The 26,852-nt window shown below is 38.8% G+C and overlaps 1 protein-coding gene across 1 annotated transcript in view; it reads right to left on the reverse strand.

Annotated features, from left to right (window-relative positions):
• The window catches only part of LOC109484166 (chloride channel protein 2-like), a 38,406-nt gene that overhangs the window by 3,439 nt on the left and 8,115 nt on the right, over nt 1-26,852 (reverse strand). The window contains exons 3-23 of the mRNA XM_019787394.1: nt 20,806-20,937; nt 20,343-20,471; nt 19,767-19,900; nt 18,998-19,075; nt 18,683-18,761; nt 18,303-18,428; nt 17,923-18,007; nt 17,451-17,552; nt 16,004-16,088; nt 15,411-15,560; nt 15,029-15,098; nt 14,489-14,599; nt 13,950-14,166; nt 11,632-11,765; nt 8,903-9,034; nt 8,309-8,433; nt 8,008-8,119; nt 5,687-5,751; nt 3,092-3,136; nt 2,610-2,714; nt 2,038-2,124 (exon numbers count right to left, since the gene is read on the reverse strand). Of these exons, the coding sequence (XP_019642953.1) occupies nt 2,038-2,124; nt 2,610-2,714; nt 3,092-3,136; nt 5,687-5,751; nt 8,008-8,119; nt 8,309-8,433; nt 8,903-9,034; nt 11,632-11,765; nt 13,950-14,166; nt 14,489-14,599; nt 15,029-15,098; nt 15,411-15,560; nt 16,004-16,088; nt 17,451-17,552; nt 17,923-18,007; nt 18,303-18,428; nt 18,683-18,761; nt 18,998-19,075; nt 19,767-19,900; nt 20,343-20,471; nt 20,806-20,937 (2,303 nt within the window). The remainder of the gene's footprint in view (nt 1-2,037; nt 2,125-2,609; nt 2,715-3,091; nt 3,137-5,686; nt 5,752-8,007; nt 8,120-8,308; nt 8,434-8,902; nt 9,035-11,631; nt 11,766-13,949; nt 14,167-14,488; nt 14,600-15,028; nt 15,099-15,410; nt 15,561-16,003; nt 16,089-17,450; nt 17,553-17,922; nt 18,008-18,302; nt 18,429-18,682; nt 18,762-18,997; nt 19,076-19,766; nt 19,901-20,342; nt 20,472-20,805; nt 20,938-26,852) is intronic.

Raw genomic sequence — 26,852 nt, forward strand, 5'->3', positions numbered from 1 at the left:
TAGTAAGAAGTTGTAGCCAAAATGTAATATACACTATAAAACAAGGTGAAGAACTTTCATTGTAATATCAAATTAAATGCCTAACTTGCCATGCATTATACTCTAAACATGCAATGTATGTGTTGCACTGGATCCATGTGTTACCTGTTACACATGGATAAACAATAATCATAGTCCCTCCTGTTACTACCAAGTGTGCAATGGAATTCCAATGTGAAGAAGGGTGCTTTTTTTCTTTCATCTTGATATTTATTAATCTCATGTTTGATAAAAGTCAGCAAAAAAGAAAAAAATTCTATGGCACAATAAAATTGTTGTTAATGCCAATGCAAAGTTGGTAGTACAGATTGGGTTAGGCTAAAACAATGCAATTGCTTGGTCTGCAACATATTCAAAGAGTGAGCTAAATTTACATATGAAGAGAAAAATATGCTCTAAAACTATTTCTATGAAAATCTCTGCCTCGTAATAGTATTACTGAGTTTGGGAAGTCAAAGGCCAACCAAGTGCATTGAGTCATAGCCTTTGGGCTGCAGATTCTAATGCGTGAGAAAACATGCCTTCCTCATCATGATTACTCTCAAGCTCCACATCTGTACCTGTACCCCCAAAGTGGTGAAACTGTGAAAGGAAAAGAAAAACCTTCAGGCCAACCAAGACAGAAGCCTAGCTAGCATTACGGCACAGCCAAACAACATTCCAACATAAAGAACCAAGGCTGGTTTCTGTGGACAAGAGGATGCAACATATTCTGTTCATGGCAAAGTGTTCAGGGCTTGATGGTTTGAATTTGATAAAAATGTAGAGGATCCCAAGGCAGCCCATTTCAGATGCTCTCTTATTTGACCATCAAGTACTAGAAGGTACCAAAAATTGGTGGTTTTAAAATGAGACTTGTCACCATGAACAGAAAGTGTTTCCAACTCTTGATCACACAGCTTTGCACATTCCACTACAGCAATCTACATGTTACATATAACATGCAACATTTCTGCCACAAGAAAACAATGTATTGAAAAAAAATCATGAATCTACTAGCGAAAAGTTGCAACTGTCCAAAACAAAAATATTAATGTGACATTTATTTTACTGTAACTGGTAGAAGTTTGTTCCTAGATCTAAATTAGAAAAACTGTCTATTTACATTTCATGCAAAGTCTTCAAGAAACTCCCTCTCATGGCATAAATGCTGTATGATATGTTTTAAAATGTAAAGAAAAAGCAGAAAATACAAACCCAGCCCAGATGCTGTTAGGATAAAGCGAGTCTGTGATTCGAATTGTGTAGCATGCACTACTGCAATTGACAATTTACAGTGCAAATTGTTGGTTTATGAATTATGGGGAAGAGAAAGAGAGTCTGAACATACATTGTACTTGTCTGGAAAACTTATTATGAAACTGTACAATGTTATTTACATCCTTGTAATACACGTAGATGGACTTGACATGTTAATAGTAGTCTAGACTGGGACAGGTAAACATTGGGCAGGAATGGAACAAGTAAAGGTAAAGCTTGGGAAAGAATGGGACGGGTATAAACTTTGGGCTAGAACAGGACAAGTACATTGGGGGTAGGATTGGACATGTAGCAGGTACATGGGACATTTGGCTATGTTGCATAAAAGGAACTGTAGTTAATCATGAGTGACATATGATATACAAATGTATTTTACAGCAAAGAGGCTATAGGAAATAGTCACTGGGGTAAACATGTCTGTCAAATGTGTGCTTATGACATTAAAATGAAGCAATTAAAGGTGTTCTTTTCATGATGAAAACTTCATCTATACATGCAAAACCAAACATGTTTTGTGTAGAACACAATTCATAGTTTCATGTTGTGGTGTTTATTTACAGTGTTAAAGGCATTAAATGTGACGGCTGAAATGGAAATAAAACGAAACCATCCAATCTGTACTTCAAGAACACAACATTGAGTTTAACTTTTCGTTTTACAATCCTATATGTTATGTGCAACGTTTGTTGGAAGATTATAATGCAAGTTTTGACTAGAAAGAGAAGTGTTTCCACCCACCTCCTTGAGTGAGACGACCCCTATAAGCCTGCCGATGGTGGTGACGTAGGCGTGGTGAAGACCCAGGAGAGAGAAGAGGGAGTGCACCTGGAGGACACAGATTGAAGCAAACTGAATTGATACATTTACTTTTGTGGTGGTTTACTTTTGCAATATGAGGGAAAAGGAGGTTTGATGTTCACATGCGGAAAGTCCTATCATAACATAAGGAAAGAACATTATTAAGCCTGCTTGATGCTTTAACAATGGTCATGAACATGCATATGTTCATGACCATGCATATCATACAACATCATAGATATCTAGCGCACAAAGATGGTATTTTTTTTTACTACTTAAGCCTGGGTTAGTTTACGTCTGCTCCCACCATTGCTAACAACCAATCACTGTGGGAGCAGACGTAAACAAACCAGGATGGCAGGCTATTGCTACATGTACATACATGTACCTAGTAGATAAAAGACATTCTTTTTCATGTTACATATTGTATGTGTGTGCACAAAGTGTGTGCTTGTATGTGTGAAAGCCTGTGTATGTCCGGGAGAAGTCACGAATATGCAAATCAGCCGTACTTTATGTAGAGATGTCCTCTCCACCAGCTGGAAGGGTGCTGGGTCGATGGTGACGGCGTCAAAGTTAATTCTGTCCTGTAGCTGCTCTTCCTCCCACTCTGCTAACTGGAAAAGGATTTCCGACTTAAGTCATCGTACAATTGGACTTAACCTTTAGCACACTGAAGTAGCCATCTGGCTGCCAATTCTCGATTGGTTAGGCAGCAGGGAGGTTAAAAAACATGAAAATTTTACAATATCTGCATCATCTGCATGGCAAGAGCTTGTCTACACCGCACAGATTCTGAATCTTCTGAATCAGATCATACATTTTGTACATGTATACATGCATGTACAGTTACATGATTGTCTTTACCAAACCAATATCCAGCAACACAGCAATGCAACACATCCTTAGCAGTATCACATACTGTAACACTTTTCAGCCTAATCAAGACTTTCTGGACAAGGATACTAAATACTGACCAGCAAGGAAAACTCACCTGTTCAGGAGTGAGGTCTCCTATGTCAGCCAACTCTTCTATATCCTGGGAGAAAGACACAGAGATGCATGCATGACTTTCTACTACAAACCATGACTATCCAACAGAACATACAGTTTACATGTATATTATGGGATCAAAGGAAATGTCTTGGGGCATGTGGTCATCTGACGGATTCTGACCATTGGTTATAATTTTACTTTAATCTGTGGATCACATGAAATACTTGACATCATGGTAAAATATCACAGCTCCAGATGACCACAATATTCCTTCAACATTTCCTTCCTTGACAATTAACACAATGAGCTTAACCTTCATCCTGCTATGGTAGCCTTTTGGCAGTTTAACAATAACAGGGCAGATATAACTCCAGAAAAAGTGCAGAGGGCAGAGAAGTATAGCAAAGTGAAAATCAGCAGTAAAATTAAGAAATTCTCTTATGTAAGCAAACTCTTGTCTTTATATTATAAACTTACATCAAATTCTAATATCACCTGCATAAACTTGGTCATTTTCCCATGCTTAATCAATGTACATGTACCAACATGCACAGACATATCACAATATAATAATATTACAAAAATACTGAGGCATGAAAACTTCAAAATCCGATGGCCATGCTAAAACCAAGTACTGTACCAGTTTTTGAACTGCATGCTGTTGTGCAAGAAGTTTCCATTGTATGGGGTGCAATACTTTCAACTGTCCTTCACTAAGTCTTTATTGAAAAAAATTCCCACATTCCAGGCTGTTTTCTATTGAACGAAAATTCCATCATTCCAGACTCATCTTTTTTCCAAAAGAAAATTCCAGCATTCCAGTCATTTTTTTTCTGAAAGAAAATTCCAGCATTCCAGTCTGATTTTTTTATTGAAAAGAAATTCCAGCATTCCAAGTGTTTTTTTCTTGGTGGGAGTCAGAAGTCACTGCTGACTTACCCAGTCATCTGAAGCTCTATGTAGACTAGGTCTCCTCTGGGGTCTGTGCTACGGCAGAATTTCCACACAAAATTCTCACAAAACTACACTAAGTTTGAACTGGGTATCTTGCCAGTAACTGTAGGTGCATTCTGTACCTATGTTGGTTGTTTGTATGGGGGTCTGTATGCTTTTTACCTGTTAAGACATGGTTTTACAATAACTTTGCACTGAGTGGTTGACAGTGGTTTTTGCAATGTGTTGGTAACATTTTTGATTCTGACTTAACCATGATGTCAAAAATTTTGGGTGATTTGTTACAACCCCATGCAGACCCCCTTACATTGTTATGGGTGGGAATGTCAAATCTGATGTATATGGATTATGACTTAATTTTTTGTCAAAAAATCAAATGGAAACGAATGAAAAGATGCAAATTATTTTATGGCCAGGAATATCTACAAAAAATCCAACACGTGCATTAAAGATTGAAAAGCCTTTATTTCTTGACATATCATTGTCATATTATACATTATCAAGCACTTAATAAAAATATTATGTTCCCTCTCCTTTTACAAAAAGTTAAATTGAAAGAAAATGTGGTATATGTTAACATTGCAACTTAAAATGATGACAATCACTAAATGCAATATTCATTATTATAAGTAATATTATGATCTTTTACATTCAGTATTCATTCTTTATTACAAGTTTTGGAGAAAAATCCATTTTAGCATGAATGGTTATGAGTGAGAGTTTGTAGTAGAAAGAAAGGACAGATTTAGAATTACATGTACAATGGAATGAAGTAACAGAATAAAGTAGAGTGGATTCATGCCTCAAGCTAACTGACATCTTTCACACCGCACTAAACCAGTTGTGACACGCTGAATAAAAGTTCTAAATGGGAACTATGCGGCTCCAGATGTCTTACTGAGCTTGAGGAATGAATCCACTCTACTTTAAGATGAAAAGTATGAGCAGACATACCATAGGAGACAGAGTAGAGAGTAAAAGAAAACTCTGAATAGGTTCAACCATGGCGGTCAAGGTTACCTGTGGAATTGTCAAGGTCATGGAATACAAAATGGCCGACACCACAGTACAATGTCATGTATGTCATGGCAATACTGTCAGTTATATGTATCAAAGTCAAGCAGTATTTCCAAACAGTGCATTATAAAGACAATGGTGAAACGTACATTGTAGTACACACAAGTGTTAACGGTAAATGCACAATGATGTTATTGTGGTGTACAGTAGTATCACAGGTGACTTCAATATGGGTCTGTCAAACTGGCTGATTCTTTTTTCTAAACAAGAATGGCAGTTTGGGAATTTTATCTAGTCATAATTTGAATTAAACTGTTCTCCAACTCAAGAAATTTGAGTCACCAGAATTTCTCGGTCTTCATCAGAATGAATGAAGAAAGAATTCAAGACTGATGAAGACCGAGAAATTTCGGTCAAAAATTCCTCGAGCTTGAGAACAATTTAATTCTCATTATGTAACTTACCAACTCTGATGAACTCTTATGCTAGTCTTATCCTCATTCAAGTCATCCCAATAGTGTGAAAACAAGACAGTTGTAGTATGTGCTTACTACTAAGTACATTTTCCTGTTATTGTTGTTGAATAATAGACGGGTACAGTCATGTAATGTACTATACTTACTGGTGTGTCCTCTCTTGGCCTGAACATACTTCTGTAGGGACTCTCATGGGCTGGGTTGGGATAGTCTGGAAACAGAAATGGAGACATTGAACTTCTAACAAATAAAAATGACATGGAGAAGGGGATAAGCCGTGTTATTGGGATGTTAGCAAAACTGTGTAACAAAATACATGTAGTAATGTTGTATACACATGGACAAAGTTTGGATAACCCCATGCTTTGCCCATGCCCTCTTTTTCATCATATTCAATATAAATGACAAAACACTAACGATCATATTTGTACTCTCAAATAACAAATTCATAAGAAACCCTACTATATACATCGTAAGGGCTTCTGACGACAACAAGCTACAATGGGTTATACAATGTAATCAGGACATGCACTGAAGCATGCAGACCTCCAAAATTTTACGTTGCAACTTTTCAACTGAGACAGTTTCAACATGCAGTTGAAGTTAGATGCAATCCCCATGCAGTGTCTGACTACAGTGAAACTAGAAGCAAACGCTGAAACAGCAAATACATGTATCTGGGTTAGCCATGTACTGCTTTCTTATTTAATAATTATCATTGTTGCATATATTAGATAATATTACATAGCATCAGGTAAATTAGGGCCAAATAACTGTTAGTTGGCCCTTCTTGAATATATTTCACAATATGTACTATACACAGTCTTGTACAGTATCAGTTTTATGTATGTTGTAAACGTGCATGTATTATGTTAAGTAAGATAGAAGAAAGTGCTGGTCCCTGGTATTGGAAAATAGGAAAACAGTTATCAACAGTGGGGGAAAGATATAAGAGATTGGAAAGGAACAGCTTGAAAGGCATTCTGAGTAATAATGATTATGTTCATAATACACAATGTACATGTACTTGCAGGCTAAGTGTGCTTTTAGTAAATGACTATTGAGACTAAGCTTGCATGATACTTGGGTTGACTGACACTTATACTTGACACACCTGACTTTATTTTGTAGGAACTACTGTATTTGTGTCACCAGTTATGAGTGGCATACCCCATGCATCAGTACCAGTTGACTGAGTTATTTCTAATAACCTAGTATGCTGGTTGTACTACATTGTATGTACTTGGCACGTTTTGGATTAAGAAGTCAGCTTACAGCTTGCAGCCAAGAAAAAAAAAATATCATTTAAACCTTTCTTTCCCTTCCCAGTGATCTTCCTGTCTTTCCAGACTAGAAAAACAAAGTGATGGAAAAACATACATGTACAAAATCATCAGCAACACAGCTGGAAAAACAAAACCAACTGACAATATAAGCTCTGCAATAATTCTTGGTTAGTAGAACATCTTCATACAGTTTAGCATTTTCATGTAGATTTCTAAGTTGCAACATTAAGAATAAAATGAAGTCTACATGTACTGAATATATTCAAATCATATAAATTATAAGGATACCTGGCATTCATGGTTCACCATGCAGAAGAGCTAAAGCCCTGGATTCATATCATTATCTAGTTGTCTACAGTTTTGTATGACACTGTAAAAATTATCGACTGAACTACATAATATTATTCTATTCCACCACAAGAAACAGACCAGCATGCCATGAGTTATATTGTGTACAAAAAAGTTTCTTTGTGTGAAAGCATGCAATTTAACTGTAACTCAGGCCACCAAATCTTCCTACATTCTTGTACAGGTACATGCAGAACTCAAAATATGCTTAAGATTCATGTAAAGATGGGGCACAAGAAAGTTCAGTTCGGTGATGGCACATTTTAAGTCTTGAAGTTGTCTTGACGATTCTTACCCCTCTCCATTTCCTGGGGTTTTATATCTACACTCGCTCGAGTTCTCTTGGCTGGACTCACAGACAGACAGACAGACAGTTACAAACACATAGGACAACATGGAAAAGAACAAAATGATGCAAAACAACACAGCACAATGCTTGAGATACTGGAAGACCACATGTTTCTATAATAATATTTATAGTCTGGAGTAACAAACTACATGACAAAATACACAGACATGCACTCATTTATTCAACAGGGGCAAAATACCCTCAAGTACGTAGACATGTTTTTCAGGTATCCCGGTCAGTGACTTGTGAATATCATACAATTTTTACTTGTCTGACTTCATTACACATTCAAGCTGAGAACATAAAATCCGGTCAAGTTCTGGAGGTGTGGCATGCTAAGTGTGGGTTTACTCAAGATGACAAAAGAAAATCTAGTCCAAGAAAAGACCATGACATTTAGTGCTGCACTTAGCTATAGTAGTAGGAGGGATAAAAACATTGTACTAGTCAGTGGTACTATAAAGTACTGAAAGTTAACACTTACCAAATTTCTTCTTGGCTTTAGGACTGCCATTGGGAGTAGTGGTTGGACTGGATATGGGGCTTTTCTTCAGTATGGACTTGGGAGGGGCAGCAGCAGGGGCAGCACTGATACCCTGGTGACACAAACTTGTACTTAGAACATTGTGCATGTACTTCATGACAAGTTCATCTTCAAGTTGTTTAAATTAACATTATTATATTGGTTCTTCGACTGAGTCTGATGATTTTTAAAACTAAATTTCTATTGAATTTGTTATTCTGAGAGATTGTTCTCAACCTAGTTGATAGAGTGTAAAACTAACATGTCTGTTGAAGTCGACCACTGTTACTGTCTCCTGGTTGGTTGCTGCTGCCTCCTCCTCCTCTTTATCCTCCTCCTCCTCCCGATGAACCACTCTGATGTCTTTCATCTCAATATCTCCATCTCCTGGAGTCAGAAGTAACAAATCGTCAGTTGTTTTTTGTCTATCAATGTCATCTATCAAAGTTTAGGGCATTTATTATGTTTGCCTTCACAGAAGGAAAACATTGTTTTTGCTCTTTTTCTTTTTTTTTCTCCAAACAAAAAAGGTCAAGGTCACTGACCTGGACCAGACTTCTGTCACCATAGTAACAGGTGCTGTAGCAGACACTCTGTGGTGTTGGGTAACATTGTGTATATGTAGCAATGATCAGTTGAAGGGGCTGGTCTAGGCCCCTCCGACTGATTAGGCTAGGCCATATGAAGGTAAACATGCACTTGCTTTGCATTCTATAGCTAGTTGATTTCAATGTCTCTTAAACTCCCAGGGTTTGAGTTTATAGCTAAAAAGCTTTCTTTCCTTTCAAAAACTGTCACATGATTACATTCAAACAAGTACCCTGCAGGTTTCACTGAAAATGTTTAATGACCCCACCTGCTGCATTGAATCGCACTGATGGGTGGTTGGTGTGTGACATCACCAGGCGTCTCCTGGCGTTACTTAGGTGGTCTTCCATGATGTCATCGAGCTCCCACCTTTTCACAGAACCCAGCAGGATCATGGACTCTGGGAACAACAATGGGGTGCATCAGTCCAAGGTGGAAACAAGTCAATGAACCAACACTCTTCCAAACACAACCAGGGCACACGAACATGGGAAAGAAAGAGCAACCAAAAGAAGTTACTATACAATGTACTAAAAGAGGTATTAAGGTGGTATGGAAGGGTGGCTGAGGACTTTGGGGACATCCTAAAAATACTACTTAGGATTACCTATGGTCATTGATTTTTTTTGTGTGAGTACCTTAGTGCAAGATGATAATTTATGCAAATTTTGATGACGTAATCATGACGTCATCTCGAGTTATGAGCCACGCCCCCTTTTTAGAAAAATCAATTTTTCTGGCCAGCGCTTTGGTTTTTATTCACCATATTTTGTTGAAAGGCACACACTAGTAATAGGAACAAACGTATGCGAGCATTTTTCAATATCTCAAAGTGTTGATTTTTTATAAATTTTTTTTCGTAAATGTCAACAGTGCCATGCGCCAGCACCCCTCCCCAACATATAAAGCGGCGCAGTGTGTCGGCCTCGCATACGATTTTAGTTTATAAGCTTATCTTTCAAAAAATACCACCTTTTTGTCTCTTTCCATGAACATTTTTTCCACAGTTTCATTCTTAAAATGCTGTATATGTCGTAGGGGTTACATAATGTCCATTTTGAAGCCCGAAAGAGCCGAAATCGCCAATTTTTTGTCGCCATTCCAAGGGCGCCCATCCCTCCCACCGAAAAATGGGTCATTGACCTTTCAGCACGCTGTATTTAGCTTACTGCGGCGCTATTTGGAAAAACAGGCCGGGGATATGTCCAGTAAAAAGAACAGCCAAAAAGAACGCTAAGATTTCGCGCGAGTAGGGGTCACGTGACTCACCCAAAATGGCGGATGGCGTGGCTTGTTTACGAGCGGAGAAAGCTGTGCGCTTTGCGCCAGCATTTGGGCCGGTAGACGATCTTTTTCACGGCCGTATCCTACGTAGATTTGCAGATGAAGGTTTATGGACTATTCTGAGACCTTATTGGAGAAAATCTGCCGGGGTATTCTGGAGTTACGGACTTGTTTTTTAGGCCTACCCCCAGAGGAGATTGACGATCAGCAAGATCACAACACTGAAAAGTTATCGCGCGATACCGGAGTAGATAGCCCTGGAAAACAGCTTGCCCGGACGTGGTATGAGATTATGAGCGAGTATAATTTTGTTGATTATGTGAATTTACGTTGCACGTTGTCCTAGACTTGTGGAAATAATTTTCACGCACGACGTTCTATGTTCTATCTGAAAAGTACGGACTATCTCTGTAAATCTGTTGGAACTGATTTTTTTTGTAAGCGGCTACTATTTGCTGTATGCTGTAAATCGTAAAAGATTATTGTTAGCAGTTACCGTAAGATTATGTAAAAATTCTGCTGAAGTTTGTAAGTATCGTATTTTTTAATAAAAACGTAGATTTTATAAAAATTACTAGTAGTTCTTATCATGTCTGTTCACTAGAACGTAACGTTAACGTTTAGTAGTTACAAACGTGTTGCAGTCGATACAAACTCAGAATAATAAGACAGTGCACAGGTAGAGACGCGTTTTTATTCGGTAGAAAATTACTTAATGAGTTGTCTATGAAAATCATGAAAGAACACAAAGGATAACGCCGCATAATGACGGCCGAGTATGAACTACCAAGCGCGGCTCTTTATGCATGCAGTGACCCGGTCCGCCAGGCCGCTCATAACTAAACCAAGATCTAACTTGTGGCTCAAAGCAGACAGCTTCGTTTCTTTTGGCAGTCGAATGTTTTTATATAGGAAGTTGTCAGATTATTTCTGGCGTTTTTGGTGATTTGTGTGGCTGCATATCTCTGGTTGTGTGTTGCAACTTGACAACTTTTTGCCGATACGAAGTGTGATAAACAATGGAAACGGCTTGTGTTTTCAGAAAATTATTCTTCTTTGCATTTGGCAGGTTTTTACCCAAAACGTTTTGCAAACAACTGACATCAAACGCTCAGTAAAACTCTCTTTTCCAGTGTCTTTTCCCTTCCCAAAAATTATGAAAGTGAAGCTCTCACAGTTTACGTAATGACCAGCGAGCCTGATTGGTCGAGCGGCGGAGTAGCTTTTAAAAATACTGTGCACACCCCCACTGGGGCCTGGCTGGAGTGTGAAAAAAATGCACAATTTGGCGGTCAATTTGGCGGCCAAAATGTGGCCATAGTGACAAACCGAAAGAAAATTATAAAAATAGACCCAAAAGACTACCATATCAGATAGAGTTCGTAGTATTTCTAAATATGCCTCAGCTATCCTTCTGGACCACCTTAAAGAGGCCATCTACATCAGGGTATTGCAACCATCCCTAAACAAAGACAGGGGGTGCCACAGACTTTCTACATCCTATGATCCACTGCTCACAGAGCCACCTGTGCCATCTGCCTAATGTGATGTCACAGAAGCGGTGAATTGCTCATTCCTTGACAAAAACTGGAGTTGTACCGTCAAAATATGTGTACATGTAAGCCCAATTTCTTGTGTTGGAAATTACAGTTCAAACTTGCTTCTGTCATAACAATATTGCATGCAACCAATGAAAAGAGTTCATATCCTTACCTGGTGCATCCACCAATGGAAAGGAACTGAGTCGACAACTGTTGAGCAGGTCCTTCAGCTCCTTGTATGTGGAGATGTAGGAGATGAACTTGACTTCTCTCACCATGATGTCTTCCACATACACATTGTGGGCCCTGAGAAAAAATGGGACAATCACTCCACTATACATACTATTATTAGAATATACATGTATACAGGGTACATGTACTCTTAAATCTAACTAGTCAGTGAACAGATGAACTTCTAGATACTGTAACAAATACATACCACAGAGATTGTACAATGTAATAGTTTTTGAAAGGTTAGACTATCTTGGAGTTTACAAATGTTTTAAAGTTACTGGACAATGGCAGTTCTGATTTATAATTAGTCTCATTCACATTTCAGAGTTACATGTATCTTCTGATTCAGAAGCTTTTTGGGAAAATGACTTTTGAAGAAATTTCTGTCAACTAATGACAAAATTAAGGCTGGCTAGTACCTATGAAAGATGTACTTAAAGTAGAAATATTTTCCTGTTGTTAGTTTTTTTACACAGTCTACAAAATGAACACCTTGTTTTATAAAAAAGCAAAACCACCACTGCAAACAAGCAAAGAACACACAAGGAAGCCTGGTATCCAAATATTCAAGCTGCCGAGTCTTTAATGTACTCTTTGCAAACAAACTCAAAGAGAAGAGACTTGCCAGCTACATGTAAAATAGGTTTTGGTACCAGCAGGCTAGAAAAACACCACACGATGAACACACACACACACACACACACTGACACACATAAAGGAAATATCAACCTTCCCCATTAGGCTTCACATAAACAGTAATGTACCATAAAATTTGAAGGACAAGGTTAGTATGATAAGGTACACTCAGTGTTAAAACATCCAGCATGCAAACATTACCACCAGCTACAGTGCCCCAGTTTGCGCTTCAGATAACGTTTCTACTGTCTGTTGGGTCAAACCAACGAGACGTCATTTCACCACAGGAAAGGCTAGTTTGTGACGGCCAAACTTAGCCTAGGTACCATCCTGGTTAGTTTACGTATACTGCAATAGTTGCAGATGTAAACTAACCAGGATAGTACCCAGGCTAAGCAAAACTAGTAACACAGTAGCAATACACTATCTAAAGGTACCTACATGTACACTGTCTAATGTTACCACACTTCTTTCAACTTCTCTACAATCTGAAACGTCTTTTAAAACACGTTAGGGTTTTTTTTTTACATCAACTGACTACTAGTGAGAAGAGTTCATGTCAATGCAATATGGTTGCCAATTAGTAACAAATAACTATGTGATGATCAGCAATCTTGAAAGTTAACATTATTAGTCAGTACACACATCACAGCAGCAAACACAGGTTACACTCAAACTCTACTTTCAGAGCCTTGACTTACCACCCTTGCACCCTTGTTACCCCAGGTTAGGATGAAGCCAGATGACAGGAGAGATAGATAAGATGGGTCAGAAGAATAGTCTTTGGTCAGTCATATCAATACATGGATTTGGTAAGCACGTTGGTAGGATGTACCACACCTGCGCCAAACCTGGTTTTTTAATGACTTTTGTTACAATTTCGCTGACACAACATTTGAAAACTACAGACGGAATGTCATCCTTAAATGTGAGAATACAAACTTTCATGCAGGCACAGTATGTTCTGCCAATGTGCTGATTGGGAAGCATTATGAATTGTGATGTACATGTACAGGCTTTGGACATGCTTTTACATGGTAGATGAATGGCCTTGCAAAAGCGCCCCCTGTCAGAGACCTCAGGTACTCCAGAAACAAATGTCTGAAGCATCCCATTGGAAGGAGACACAACAGTATTGCTGAAGCATTAAGCTATGATGCCTTAAAACATGCTCTTCCACCATGAGCACACCAGCAAGCAGCGTGATGGGTTCCTGGTAAGCCATAGACATATGTATAGTACATCATACATTCTAGAATTACAATAAAATAATTTAATGTCAGATCAACATGCCATCTAGTTTCAAATTATATCCCTGAAAATCAGGTCTCCAGACCTGTGTGTCTATGGACAGTTAAACAGTAAAAAAGCAGAGACTGACATACTTCAATCTACTGCAAACATTCAGCATAAATCACATCAGGAATGCAACATCATTTTTACATTTTTGTGATAGCAAAACCTATATTCTTTTCTTTCCACTTCGTGACAGGGCTCCTGAACTTGCAACCATTTAATTATACAGAAATATTCCATGCAAGAAAGACCATTGTCAATGACACCTTGAATACCAATTAAAATATTGCGTCCCTTCTAGTTTTCAACACAACTCTAACATACCTTCCTGAGCCCCCACTCCCGATGTCAGGCAGGTAGGGCAGTCTCTTGATCTGTATGATACTGTCGTAGATGGATGGTTGGAGCCACTGTGAGATCACGTTAGCGACCAGAACAGCGATGAGGACGGGGAGGATGTGTGCAATCTGCCCTGTCAGCTCAAACACGATAACAGACGTGGAAACAGTGTGCGTTACCGCTCCTGATAATGCCGCAGCACCTAAAAGGGGATGGTAATTTAGAAACTATAAATTTTAAATATCTTGTTCACCTTCACATAGTCTAGCACAACAAACTACTGCTCTGTTTATTCTTCTTCAAATAAATTCATTATATGGTAATCAGCCCCTCCACCTCGGTCCTGCCACTTGCTACATCAAAAGGTGTCTGCTACCATGTTGACAGTCTGGTGTTGGTGACCAAAGATTACAGAGTGGTTGGGAAACTGGAAATGCAACGATTCCCTAGGCCTGGTAACACTTGACTTTATTATTACTGTTAGTATCTTTTTTTAATGTGATTGGAAAGATAATTTCACCCACCTGCTACAGCGTACCCCCCAGGGATGATCCTGTGGGGGATCCCATCTGACCTGACCCCCAGGGGAAACCAGGCGGCCATGCTCTCACCCACCAGCCGGCCAAATGCAGCTCCTAACAGTACACAGGGGAGAAACACATGTTTAGTATCAAGTAAAAAATTTACAACATTAACTGTTGAAAACTGAATTTAAAGTTTTAAGCAGAACTTATAAGCAGAATTTAAACTAGCATCCTGCCCACAATGAATAACAACATCAGTGGTGCTACCTCTGAAATTATGTGAATGGTACATGTAGTACACTTTTTGACAATGTTCCACAATGTTAGAAGGGAGGGCTAAACTGGCACATTCATGCATTCACCTTTACAGGTTGCCCTCCCACACACAAAAGACAACAACAGAACTATTTTGTGTTTGGAACCTGTACACAAGAAGTCTCAAACACACTTGTTAAGGTCTTTATATTAGATAGTGCCAGTTCAGTGAGAAAAAGGTAGATAATTAAATGCAATACATGTATCTGTAGACAATGTACTCACCTAGTACAAACACAGGAATGAAGACCCCAGCTGGAACAGGTAACGTCACAGCCATGGCTGACATCCAGAACTGAAAGGAATCAAACATTGCTGTAGTTCACTTCAAGTTCAGCTCTTTCTACCTCTTAACATTCCAATGAATAACCTTTGTTGCAGTAGCTACTAAGATGTTGTATCCTTTGGAAAGGGACTAATCATGACTTACCTCACTCTACCCAGGTATACATGTACATGTAAATGGGTACCAAATTTCAAATTGGGGAGGTGGCAGCCAAGGCATATACATGTAGTTTATAACAAGCCCCTGCCCCCTACGGCCTCAAAAAGGCTATGAAACTAACTTTATCTTCCTTTACCAAAACAAACAAACAAACAAACTCACGTTCATGACAATGAAGATAACGAGTGTGACAAAGATGTTGGACTGAGGATGTTTCCAGTGACTGATGATGAGTTCCTCGTCCACGTCAGCCTGACCTTTGGTCCACGTGTGGTTGTCAAACAACTCGTTTATCGCTTCTTTCTGCGTCAGCTGAGAGGAAACAAAAAATGTTTTTGAAAAAAGCTGTCAGGGGACCAAGATGGGAACGGCTGGTTGGGAGGCATGAGTGTGCAGACGGATCTAAAGGTTCTGGGTTCGAATCCCTGGCAGGCCCAAGTGTTGTGCCTTTGTAAAAGGCACTTAAAACCTACATTTTCATTCGACTCAGGTGAAAATGAGTACTACCTAGGTTCAGTTAGGGACATCCTCTTGGATAGGATGTAAAATGGGGGTCCCAGGATAAAGTAGAGCCACATCTCGGGCATGTTAAAGATCCCACTGCACTTGCAGAAAAGAGTGGGGTTCCTACCTGATATGAGCGGTTCAAACCTTACAGTCTGGTCTTACAAAGCTAATATACTTACTACTAACTGTTACTAAACTGTGTAAAGGCATTTTACCAATGCGGAACACAAACAAACAAACAAACTCACCTCCCCAGCCATGTACTGCCCCAGCCCCAGGGGAAAGGTGAGAGATGAACAGATAAACGCGATGATGGCAGGATAGATGAACCGGCTGTAAGATCGTACGGAAGGCATGTCAATTTTTACACATTTGTCAATTCATATGAAGAACGAACATGCTACTTCTAAAATACTGTATTACATTATGATGAGAACATCAAAATTGAGATACACTTCTGAAAGATTTAAAAGTTACAGTCAATATCGAATGCGGGTATCATTTTCAGCTGGAAATTCTTTTTACAATAGTTTCTAACGTTGATGAACAAATTTTGAAACCTCATTGTTCTAAATAATGCACACTTCATGTGAGGACCAAGAAAAATTCCAGATTTCTATGAAGTATTAGAAAATTTTCTACATTTTGCAATGTCTTACCAGAGCACGAGATAAGTAATTCTAACAGTTGTGCCATGGTGGAAAACTCAAATCATGTGGAATACACTAATCATAAACTATTTTTTTGTGATAATAAGTTTTCATCATTTTTATGTGAAAATTAGTAATATTGGAGCAGTATAACAGGAAGAGATGTTAGCTTCCAGACAGTTTCAATAGAGAGAGTTAGCCTCTACCAGGCTTCAGGAGCGGCTGGAAAGAGTAGAAACTGGGCAAATAGACACAGATAACATGTCAGGAGAATTGGTCTGCTAAAGGGGTACAGTTTGCAGCAAATGTACTCCTTTAGAAGATCAACTCGCCTGGCTTGGCTAATTTTTACTCTTTCCAGCTGCTTCTGAAGCCTGCTAGAGGCTAAGAAAGAGCACATGTATGTATGTAAGATGTTGTCTTACCTGGCCCTGTTCAAACACCAGGCATGCAAGAAGTGGAAGAAAGTTGAATGTAGACAGACTGTGTGAATCTCAGTTTGTTTGTGTTTAAACAGTGTATTCATGCAATGTTACAGTCAACTCGTTACAGAAAAATTATAATAAAGCAAACCTTAGGATGAAATATTAGGAATAAAGTTAAACCAAAAGAATAAATGTAAAAAAATGTTGGCAAGAAGAGAGTAAAAATTGTTGAGTCTGAGTAAATGTACATGTATGTGTGTAGTAGTTACATGTATGTGATATAGAGACTGTCATTCTTGTATAGGACTGTACAGCCATAGCCAGAGCTGTAGGGCTGTTATCAATTAGTAAAAATTTTTACCACTGTGACAGTCAATATTGACTGAAAGAAGCCACGCAATCAGTTATGAAATGTTAGCTTCAAGATTATCATGCTTGAGCAAAATGTACACTCTGGTAGAGATCTAACAGGTATAACATATTCATATTTAAGATCTATCAATAATTTTCTACCTTTCCTTTGCCAAAGGCTTTGGTCTGACAGAAACCAATTTACTGTTATTCGCACAATGTCAAAATCTGTGTGATAATCATAACAAAAGGGACTGTTTTAGCCTTACTTTTTCTGTAGAAAGTAAGTCAGTCTCCTGTGCTTCCTGTTGAAGTACACAACTTGTCTGTGGAAGTACACAAACAGGGCACCTCCAAACCCACACACAATCCTGGGGGAAGAAACACAGTTAGTCCAATGTCATAGCATTGATAAAATAGTTCTGTGACTGTACAAAATAATGTATTGTGTCCTATAGACACATCATAACATCACCCTGTCCCTGTAGCCTGAAAAAGGCTATGGGACTACCTTATGTTTACCTTTTCTTATTACTCTTAGCAAGTACTGGACATGTACGTATCATTCTATCCATAAATCCAGCATCCGTGAAACTCTCACGACCAGATGATGATGATATCCATAATATCCATAAAACGCTACAAAAAGGAACCATCCTAAGACATTGCAAGAGGTTGCAAATTACACTAAAAGTAAGTTTTTAAGAATAGAAGGATGCTAGATTCCTCAGCTCTACCTACCCTATGACTGCAAAAGCCAACAGCTCCTGTACATCAAAGGGGTAGTCTACTCTGAACTGGGTCTTGAACAAGGCTGTGATGGTTTCTGTAGCAAGCAGGAATAAAAAAGAAAACAATTGTTAGATGGGGTCGCAACAACCTTAAGTCCCCATGTTGTACAGGTTGGTCTGGTCATGTGACAATCACAATCAGTCAAAATTGTGACAGACAGTTTTGTAAACGGCTGGACATCCTGGAGGCCTAGGGACATGTCTGCAGCCACCATGCTGCCCTGATGCTTGCGGTTGAGTTTTGTAAAGAAAGACAGTGTCCCAAAAGCCTCATGTACTTAGATACAGTACCATAGCATGCACGTTTGAAGAAACACTTTGAATTTATACCTTCCTCCCTGTTCCACACAGCCAGTAGTCTGAAGATGAAGGCACCGCAAACTGCACTGAAGAACCCACGCCAGTAGTTCCTCACCGCAAAGTACGTGGATGTTACCTCTATACTGAACAACACGCCTGGAAATGGACAGGGAAAAAGACATTATTTTAACACATCGACTTTTTGTCTGTTAAAGATGACAGTTTGGGAAGAGTGAGTGGAAAAATTCTGTCAAAGGACGCTGCCTAGAACACTGAACTGTAACATTTGTTAAGAAGCTGTACCATCCCATTTTACGTAGAGACTGACAGAGAGAGACATACTTGTATTTTGCTGAAAAATTTGTGCTCATTTATTTATACATGTACTTAATTATCATGACTGTCCGTACCTCCGATTGGTGCTGCGAAGTTACAGGACACTCCCACAGCACAGGCAGCAGCTAACATCTCACTGTTTCTGGACTCATTCTGTAACACAGGAGGTCATACAATGTTAGAATACAATGTTAGAGTGGGATTGTACTTACATGTTGTAGTTACCACTGTGCAAAACTAAAACAGAGTTTTAAAAAGATATTGTCAGCTTGATAAAAAATATACAATTTATAAAAACACCACACATTTTGCAAACCTGCCCAAAATAAGAATAAAACAAACTTTTATAGCCTGCACTTTGTCTTTGAGAAAGGCAGTTACTTACTCACCTCATAGATACCTCTGAAAGAGGTGACAAGTTTACTGAGAAGTTGGGCAACCATACTGGCAATGTGTACAAACGGACCCTGCAATACAAACAACACTGTTAAAATAACTTAAAATACTGTGTTCCTGTATTTCAAGTATTGGCTACATATATTTCAATACACAGTTTAATTCTATTGTTAATAAGCATTAACAATACAATGTAGTAGTACTGTTGCAGTAAGTTGATTTATTGCAACATTGCTTATTTATTTATTTATTTATTGAAATTGGAACATTGCTTGGAAGCAAGAAAGTGCGTTTAGGAAAGAAGAAATACTGCTAGCATACACTGCTACAAGCTTTAGTTACGACTGATTGAGCCTTGACAAGAGATGCCTACTGTAGCACACCAATGTGTTAATGAATATTTAATTGAGTGTTGAGTTAAGGGATGAAGAGGTGCTAAACCCAAGCAGGTTGGCAGAATGCACTGTGCCTGAGTGAAACCCACATTTTTCATGGTTCTCGTCGGATTTTTGGTCAACATTGCATCAGAACTTTGCCTGTTGTAGACGATATCTTTTCCGCCACAAAATGTGATCTTTAATGTGAATGCAACCTTAAACCAGATGTTCTACTGAAGTGCTACACACAATACATTATGGCTTTTGTGCAGACGCAGTATGTTCTGCCGACATCTTAGTAAATACAATGTCATGATTATGACTACAATAATGAAAATTCAAATATGAGCAGGGGCTTAAAGGAATGAAGCGGTGCCCAACCCACCTCCTTGCCGAGGGGAAGCCCGCTTCCCAAGGCTGTGATGAGTCCGACGATTTTGGCGACGAGAGTTCTGAAGGACAGGTACTCCTTCAGCACCACTCCCCGCAGGATGGTCTTCATCTCAGGGATACCTGAACCTGGGGTGGGAGGGGGGCGACAGGGTCAACATGTTACAGCAATGTTTGGCAAGCATATACTACAGTCAAACCTGCACAAGGCCACTCAGGGGGACTGAGATACAGTGGTCTTCTTGGACAGGTGGCATCCTCAGGCACTGTAGTGCAGGTAAAGGATAAAAATTACCTGCACCAGACAAATGCTACCTGTACCACATGCTACCTGTAACACTAAAAACTGTTCTGAAAATATTATGGCCATTCTTTCTTCTTTACATTTCATATGTGGACACATTCAATACAGCTAACGAAAATCCACATAAATCTACATGTATATAAAGCCAATACATGACCAGTGCAGGTCAGGTGCAGGTAGACATCAGAAATACTTGCACAGCTGCAATTCTGTGCTATCCTGCATATGCAGGTGATGTTTCTAGTATTGCTGACACCAACAACTTACCTATAGCATTAGCTGAGACAATATGTGTGAACCCTGCTGAGAAGGAGATGAAGATGACAGGAAACATGACCCAGGCCAGGTACTGGAGCAGGGGGTACTGGGACAGCTCCATGTACAACCAGTAGTGAGCTGCAACAAACAGACACACAACATCTTTTACTGGCAAACACGTACGATGTAAGGGTGGCATTGAATGTTCGAGTAGTAAGACTAGCAGGCAGCGGACTGAGAAGTCACAGGTTCAATTCCTGGCATTCTTGGCAAGATGTTGTGTCCTTAGAAAAGCACTTTACATTACATGACTTGGTGGTGGAAGAAGAGACTAACCAAAGCTAGGTACTCATTTTCACCCGAGTCGAGTGAGGAAATAGCTGCAAAGTATCTTTCCCAAAGGAACAACATTAGGGCCTGCCGGGGATTTGAACCCAGAACCTTGTTCAGGACAAGAAAGTTTGGACGTTACCTTTCTGGCACTTTGCGATGGTGAAGTCCATAGCGAAGCTGAGAAGAGCCATGGACACACCCAGGAGCAGCAGGAAGATCCAGTCTTCTCCGATCTTGGCAAACACAACATTTCTGCACCAGATCATGTACGCTGGGGGAGGGGGGGCAGAAAACACCGTTAGTTTCTTCTTTTTTATCTGATTTCAGAGACTGCACTTAAACTTTTAGTCAAAATTACCATATTTCTGATTTCGCAAAACTGAATTTCAAATTGCAAGTGCTGTGCATGTAAGTATTTCTATATGTAGCTTGTCTATAGCAAGAACAGACTTACAAATGTATGTATTGCAAAATTAATGGTGTTTTCCATATTTACTACATGTACTGCAGTTATACAATTTTACATCATTACAGTCAAACAATATTGACTTGGTATCAACAGGACTCAAAGGTGCAACATGACAAGTATACCTAGCTCTCTTTTAGAAAACAAGACCACTACTACTGATTTGGTTCTGACTAAAATTATGAAGGCTAAGTCATTTTTCGTAAAATTGAAATAAAATTCAAAATACTTACCAGCTCCATATTAATTTTTCTAAATAATATGTAAAAACTATAAGGTGCTATTTACATGTGCATGTACTCTACACCTGCAGGTGCAAAGCTACACGAATCAAGCAGTTGTACATTACCTTGTCCCTGACTACAAGTACAGGACATGCAAGCCATACTGCAACCTACATGTACCTCCACTCAAAGTCAACATAATAGAATAAAATCTTTGCATTGAACAATGTACATTGTACGCTGTATATTGTAGACTGATTAATTAACTAGAAACGTGAAGAATGGATATTTAATGAGGTGTAGGGGTGTATTTATAACCGTGACATTTTTATAGATTCGATGACGACAATTGAGGACACGACGAAAAAGAAATGTCACCTAGACACAAGTTCAAAGATGTGCCTGACAATGCCTTTTCTAAGCTGCTATTGTTGCTATTGTACATTGCGTCTCAGTTATAGAAAAATCTTTCTATACTCTACTGTAAATGCCTTTATTTTCACAGTGGTTTTACATTTTCTATTTTGCAGTATGGGAGGCTTTCGCAGTGTTTGGAGTTGAAACAATTCTGAAATCCAAAACAAATACATTGGTGCATTTGCAGCGTCATGATTTTTCGTTAAGAGGACAACACAAAATTGCAAAAATAAAACCACTGTGAACATTGCACGATTTACAATAGCCAATATGCTAGAAAAATGATGTGCCTTCAGATATACAATGCACACTGCATTGCTACGGTACATACAGGCATGCTACCAGAATTTGTAGCGGTGAGTTTAGGACTTCTACTACAAATACTACTTTGTATATGAGTATTATTAGCAGGCATGTAGTATAGAGAGGGGGTGCAGTACTACATGTAGTTTCAGGGCTTGAAATACCACCTGCATGAAAATTATGCAGGTTACTGGAGGTAAAATTGGAGCTGTGCAGATATTTCTGAGTCTGATGTGTACCTGCACCTAACCTGCCCCAGTCCATATACCATTTTTAATGTGATCCATAATTCCTAAATCCTGCGTGATTCAGGAAAAATTTGTCAGGTAATTTTCCATATTACCTGCACCAGTGCAGGTTTGCAGAAAAAAGTATTTCAAGCCCTGAGTTTGTTGTTTGTACCTTGCACCTCAGGTAGAGTCTCCCACATTCTTCTTAACACTGTCCATAGGATAGACAACAGGAGAGAGAGAATGAGAGAAGTTATGAGGGTTAAACTTACAATGGAGGTTAGCTGAAAACTGGAAAAAGAGAGAGAGAAGAGAGATGAATGCAGTAAAATCTGAAGAGAAACTGTTCAAAACACCAACATTTTACGTACAGTACTGTCGATTCTGAATTAACTATATATAAGTTATAAGTGTCTGATGACAATTTAATAACTGTTACAGCAACTTTTGATATAATTTTGAAACATGAACTTGTATGTTAGTAACGGATGCAAATGTTATTCAACACATTTTACTCATACTTGTCAAAACCTTCTGGGAATTGGAGGAACCAACTGTACAGATGATTTGTTGTCACTAACTGGGTTATCACTAGCCTGGGTACCATCCTACTTGTATGCTGGGGCTCCCACACTCGCTTCCCTAACAAGTACTTGTTAGGGAAGCAAGTGTGGGAGCCCCGGCATACAAGTAGGATGGTACCCAGGCTAGGTTATCACACAATAGATTTGGTTTGGACAAGTGGTCCCCAAGCCATTATAATTTCAATTTCAATGTCCTACAACATAAATTTTGACACAAAAATTCAGTGGAAAATACCTTAATATTACATTATTGATCAACTTTATAGACATCCCTTGTGAATCCCAATCATGAATCTATTGCTACCAGGTCTACTTGCTCCTGACCTTTTATTGACTGATTATAACAAGTCAATATAAAATCAAGACATCTTATTGATTTCCCAAATGCATAGAAATTTATCTCCAGAGGGAAGGAGCCGGACTCGAAATACTGGGTACATGTGCACCTTAGTGCACCCAAATTTGGAGATGTGCACCTAATTTTTTTTCTGTGGGTAGACTCTGATCAGGATGCTATTGATGTGTTAGGGTGGTTTCCCATTTATAAATCCTAAATTTCAAGTCAATCCATGAATCAAATTGAATCATAGTTTAAAACTTCTAACTGTCTTTTAAGCAGAATTCAGTTCAGTTAAGCAGAATACAATTCGATTATAGTCTGGAAATTCAATATACATGTACATGTACGCTTAGTATAGTCAGGAATAAAATCAGATTTCTTATTCTAGCTGATTCCGCCGTTCTTGTCAGGGCTCGAAATTCATTTTTGGGAAAAGGTGCATTCAACCTAAAAAATTGGGTGCACAAAATTTTTTTGGGTGCACCATGTAATAAGAAGAATGTCAGCAAAAACTATATGTGTTTCATTTCTAAAGGAAAGTACTACAACAATAATTTCATTACTTTTCTGACACATACATATCTCTCTCTCTGTCAGTCAGTCTCATACATGTACATGTAGATATTAAGACTATGCTGTATACTACTATACAATTAACATCTTTACACATGTAAACCCACAGAAAAAAATTGGGTGCACAGCTCCAATTTTGGGTGCACTAAGGTGCACATACACCTAGTATTTCCAGCCCCGTGTGTGAAGGGGGCTTTGAGTTACAGGTAGACTATTTTCCCCTCCATCAACCCGAGTAATAAGATTCATGTCTTAAGACTAGTATAGTGACCACCTCAGTCTACTGTGACCTTTGTCTAGGTCTATCTGTTGTGTAAGTCACTAAGAAACAAGTAATCGTTGCTCTGTATGTGAAAGATGATTCACCAGGGACGTGACTTTGAACCCAGCCATGCATTTCATGTACCGTGCCTGATTAACTCTTCTCTCCTGGGGCTCCACAAACACACAATCACCAAAAAAGTAATTACGAACAGAGGCCCCAGAGCCGATACAAAGCTGTGCATTAAGCTCTATTGATCCCAGCCGGTGGCTGAAACATTCGTCTGTATGGCATACATTGACATACCTCCCCAAAAGTTTGCAAATTGTTCTATCCTCTAGCTATTGTGCATATCATCTAATACAAGGATCAGCCTATATATAGGTATGCTTGCCTAAGGATTGTTCCACTGAAAACTAAAATATTCAGAATGATGTGTTATGAATTGAAAAACTGAAGTTCAGCAACCCATCTTCTTTTGTTGTCTGGAGCTGAAGCATGATGCTTATATTATTTAAGTTATAAGCAAGCTTATTGCAGCTTTGCAATATCATGTCTTGTGCCATCAACCTTACTCTTCTTCTTGACAAAGTTTTGGGTTCTTTTATGTGTAGCAGTTTGATGCCGTAACTAAGCCTACAGATCCCTAATATATTGGGCTGCTGGCTTTCCCGTTGATGCATGGAATTTGATTCATATGGCGAAGCAGCAGGATCTCTTAGTAACCAGTTATGCATAGGACACAGAGTGTTTTGGTACTAAGTGTTCGGCTCGATCAGACCCAAGAGGTCCCGGTGTAAGTGGTTCAAACCTTACAGTTCAGTCTTACGCAGCTTGTACTGATAATGTACATTGTACAAAACTGGTGTGTTGCGCCTAAAGGCTGTTTACAGTTGTGTGAAACAAACAAACAGAGACATTTACAAAAACTCCATTATTTAGAATACCCAAATTCAAGACACTGTCCATGATCATATTTGTGGTAGTCTTGTTTTCTAGACCAGCCCTGGCAGAGCAGTCTGATATACTAAGCTTATAATAATACCATATGGCTTTGAGCCAACTGGTAGCAGAATGGGGGTCCAGATCAAGGCATGTTCAGGATGGCTGGGTAACTTCGAATGTAGCTGTAGCCAGACTGCAGAATTTCACACCTTCAACTGTACATGCCGGTAGTCAGTTACAGCCGTGTGGTGATGCTTACATTCAAGCTGTATCGTCCAGAAATCTTCTGAGCTTTTCCTGGATTAAAATCCTAAAATATCTGTGACTCCCGTGGACCAGAACAAGCTGACCTTTTCCAGTCTACTGTTGGTTCCACTGATGTAAGAATGAATCGATATCAATTGAAGGAAAATTACAGCTACAGGGAAATGATGACATGCTATATTTGCCATAACAGACAGCAATTTTGAACATTAGAAAATATGATTTAATTCAAAGGGTATAATATGTTTTTGTATGACATTAATAATGATACATGTTAGCAATGGACTTCAGTAGTGTAACAGTTTTAAAAATAGACTGGACAAACACATGAGAAGTCATCCAGTGGTGTACAACCCCCGGGCATTGGACAACCCCCACAAGATAACCATGTCTACGCAGTAAACTACAAGGAGCGGCTCAAAGTGGAAGAGAACTTCCTACCGAGACGAAAGATCTACTCTACTCTACTCTAATAGTAAACCAAAAGCCATTTTTGAAGGAGAGACATTTTGTATCTTCTTTTGTTTACTACTATCAGCCTAGTGGTGTAAGAACCTTTGTTTGGACTGGCATAACAGACAATTGATTATTCAAGGGGTTTAAAACCAAAAGCCATTTCTAGAAGGTGATTTTTCCTTTCACTATTAACCTTCTGGTGTGAGCACGTTTATTTGTTCTGACTCAAACAACCATGCCCACTCTCACAGACCATTGGGTTTTATCGATCTCTCTTATCAAATGCACCATGACATCAACACAGGTTTTATCAACATGTCTTTTCTAAAGTTTCATGAATGGCACGCTGCCTTAAGTGTTACTACAGTAATGAAGGCTATAAATTTGCTGTATTGATTGGATAGTCTGTATCTGTATCTGAATCTCCATTGTGCAACTTGTCAGACATAAAACTTAATACTCTTTGGCGTAACACACCAGCTTTGCAGGCAAGGATGGCAGCTCAGGATTGAAATCTAAATGTCCCAGATACAGCACATAGTCTGTACCTGTAGTCTGCATATATTACTTCTAGTATTCAACTGGTCAGGCATAAAACTTTAAGCTTCGAAGGTGAGAGTGGCAGCTGGCTATAGATTACGTAAATAATAACACTTAGCTTATGAATATGTAACGGTAAACTCAAAAGTTCAAACTTGTCAAAGAATCCTTAAATATGTTTCTGCTGTTGAATAATGTTAGGCCCATTGTCTTCTCAATAAGCTTGGTTGTTGCTGAGGTCTAAATTGCTTTTTGTACTGACGGATGTATAATGGTGAAAAAAAGTGGGCCAGTGATTGGAAAATGGGAGTGTGAATGAGCCAAAATGGCAGGTCAAATTACAGAATGCATTATCAAATGTCTTTCATTATATAGGGCTGTGTGTCATTAGGGAACCTGTACATGTCTCACATTTGGGGTCACCCTGAATGTATCAAATTACACAACGTTACTGTACAGTAATATTTGCAAGAAGCTATAACAAAGAGCATTAACATGAAATTGTGGTAAAGAATACTACAAAGGGCTCTCAATATGAAAATTACACTGGTAATGAGTGATGTACAATTATATAGATTATAA

This window comes from Branchiostoma belcheri, unplaced genomic scaffold (assembly GCF_001625305.1).
Source record: "Branchiostoma belcheri isolate BF01 breed outbred unplaced genomic scaffold, Haploidv18h27 scaffold69, whole genome shotgun sequence".
Classification (NCBI taxonomy): Eukaryota; Metazoa; Chordata; class Leptocardii; order Amphioxiformes; family Branchiostomatidae; genus Branchiostoma; species Branchiostoma belcheri.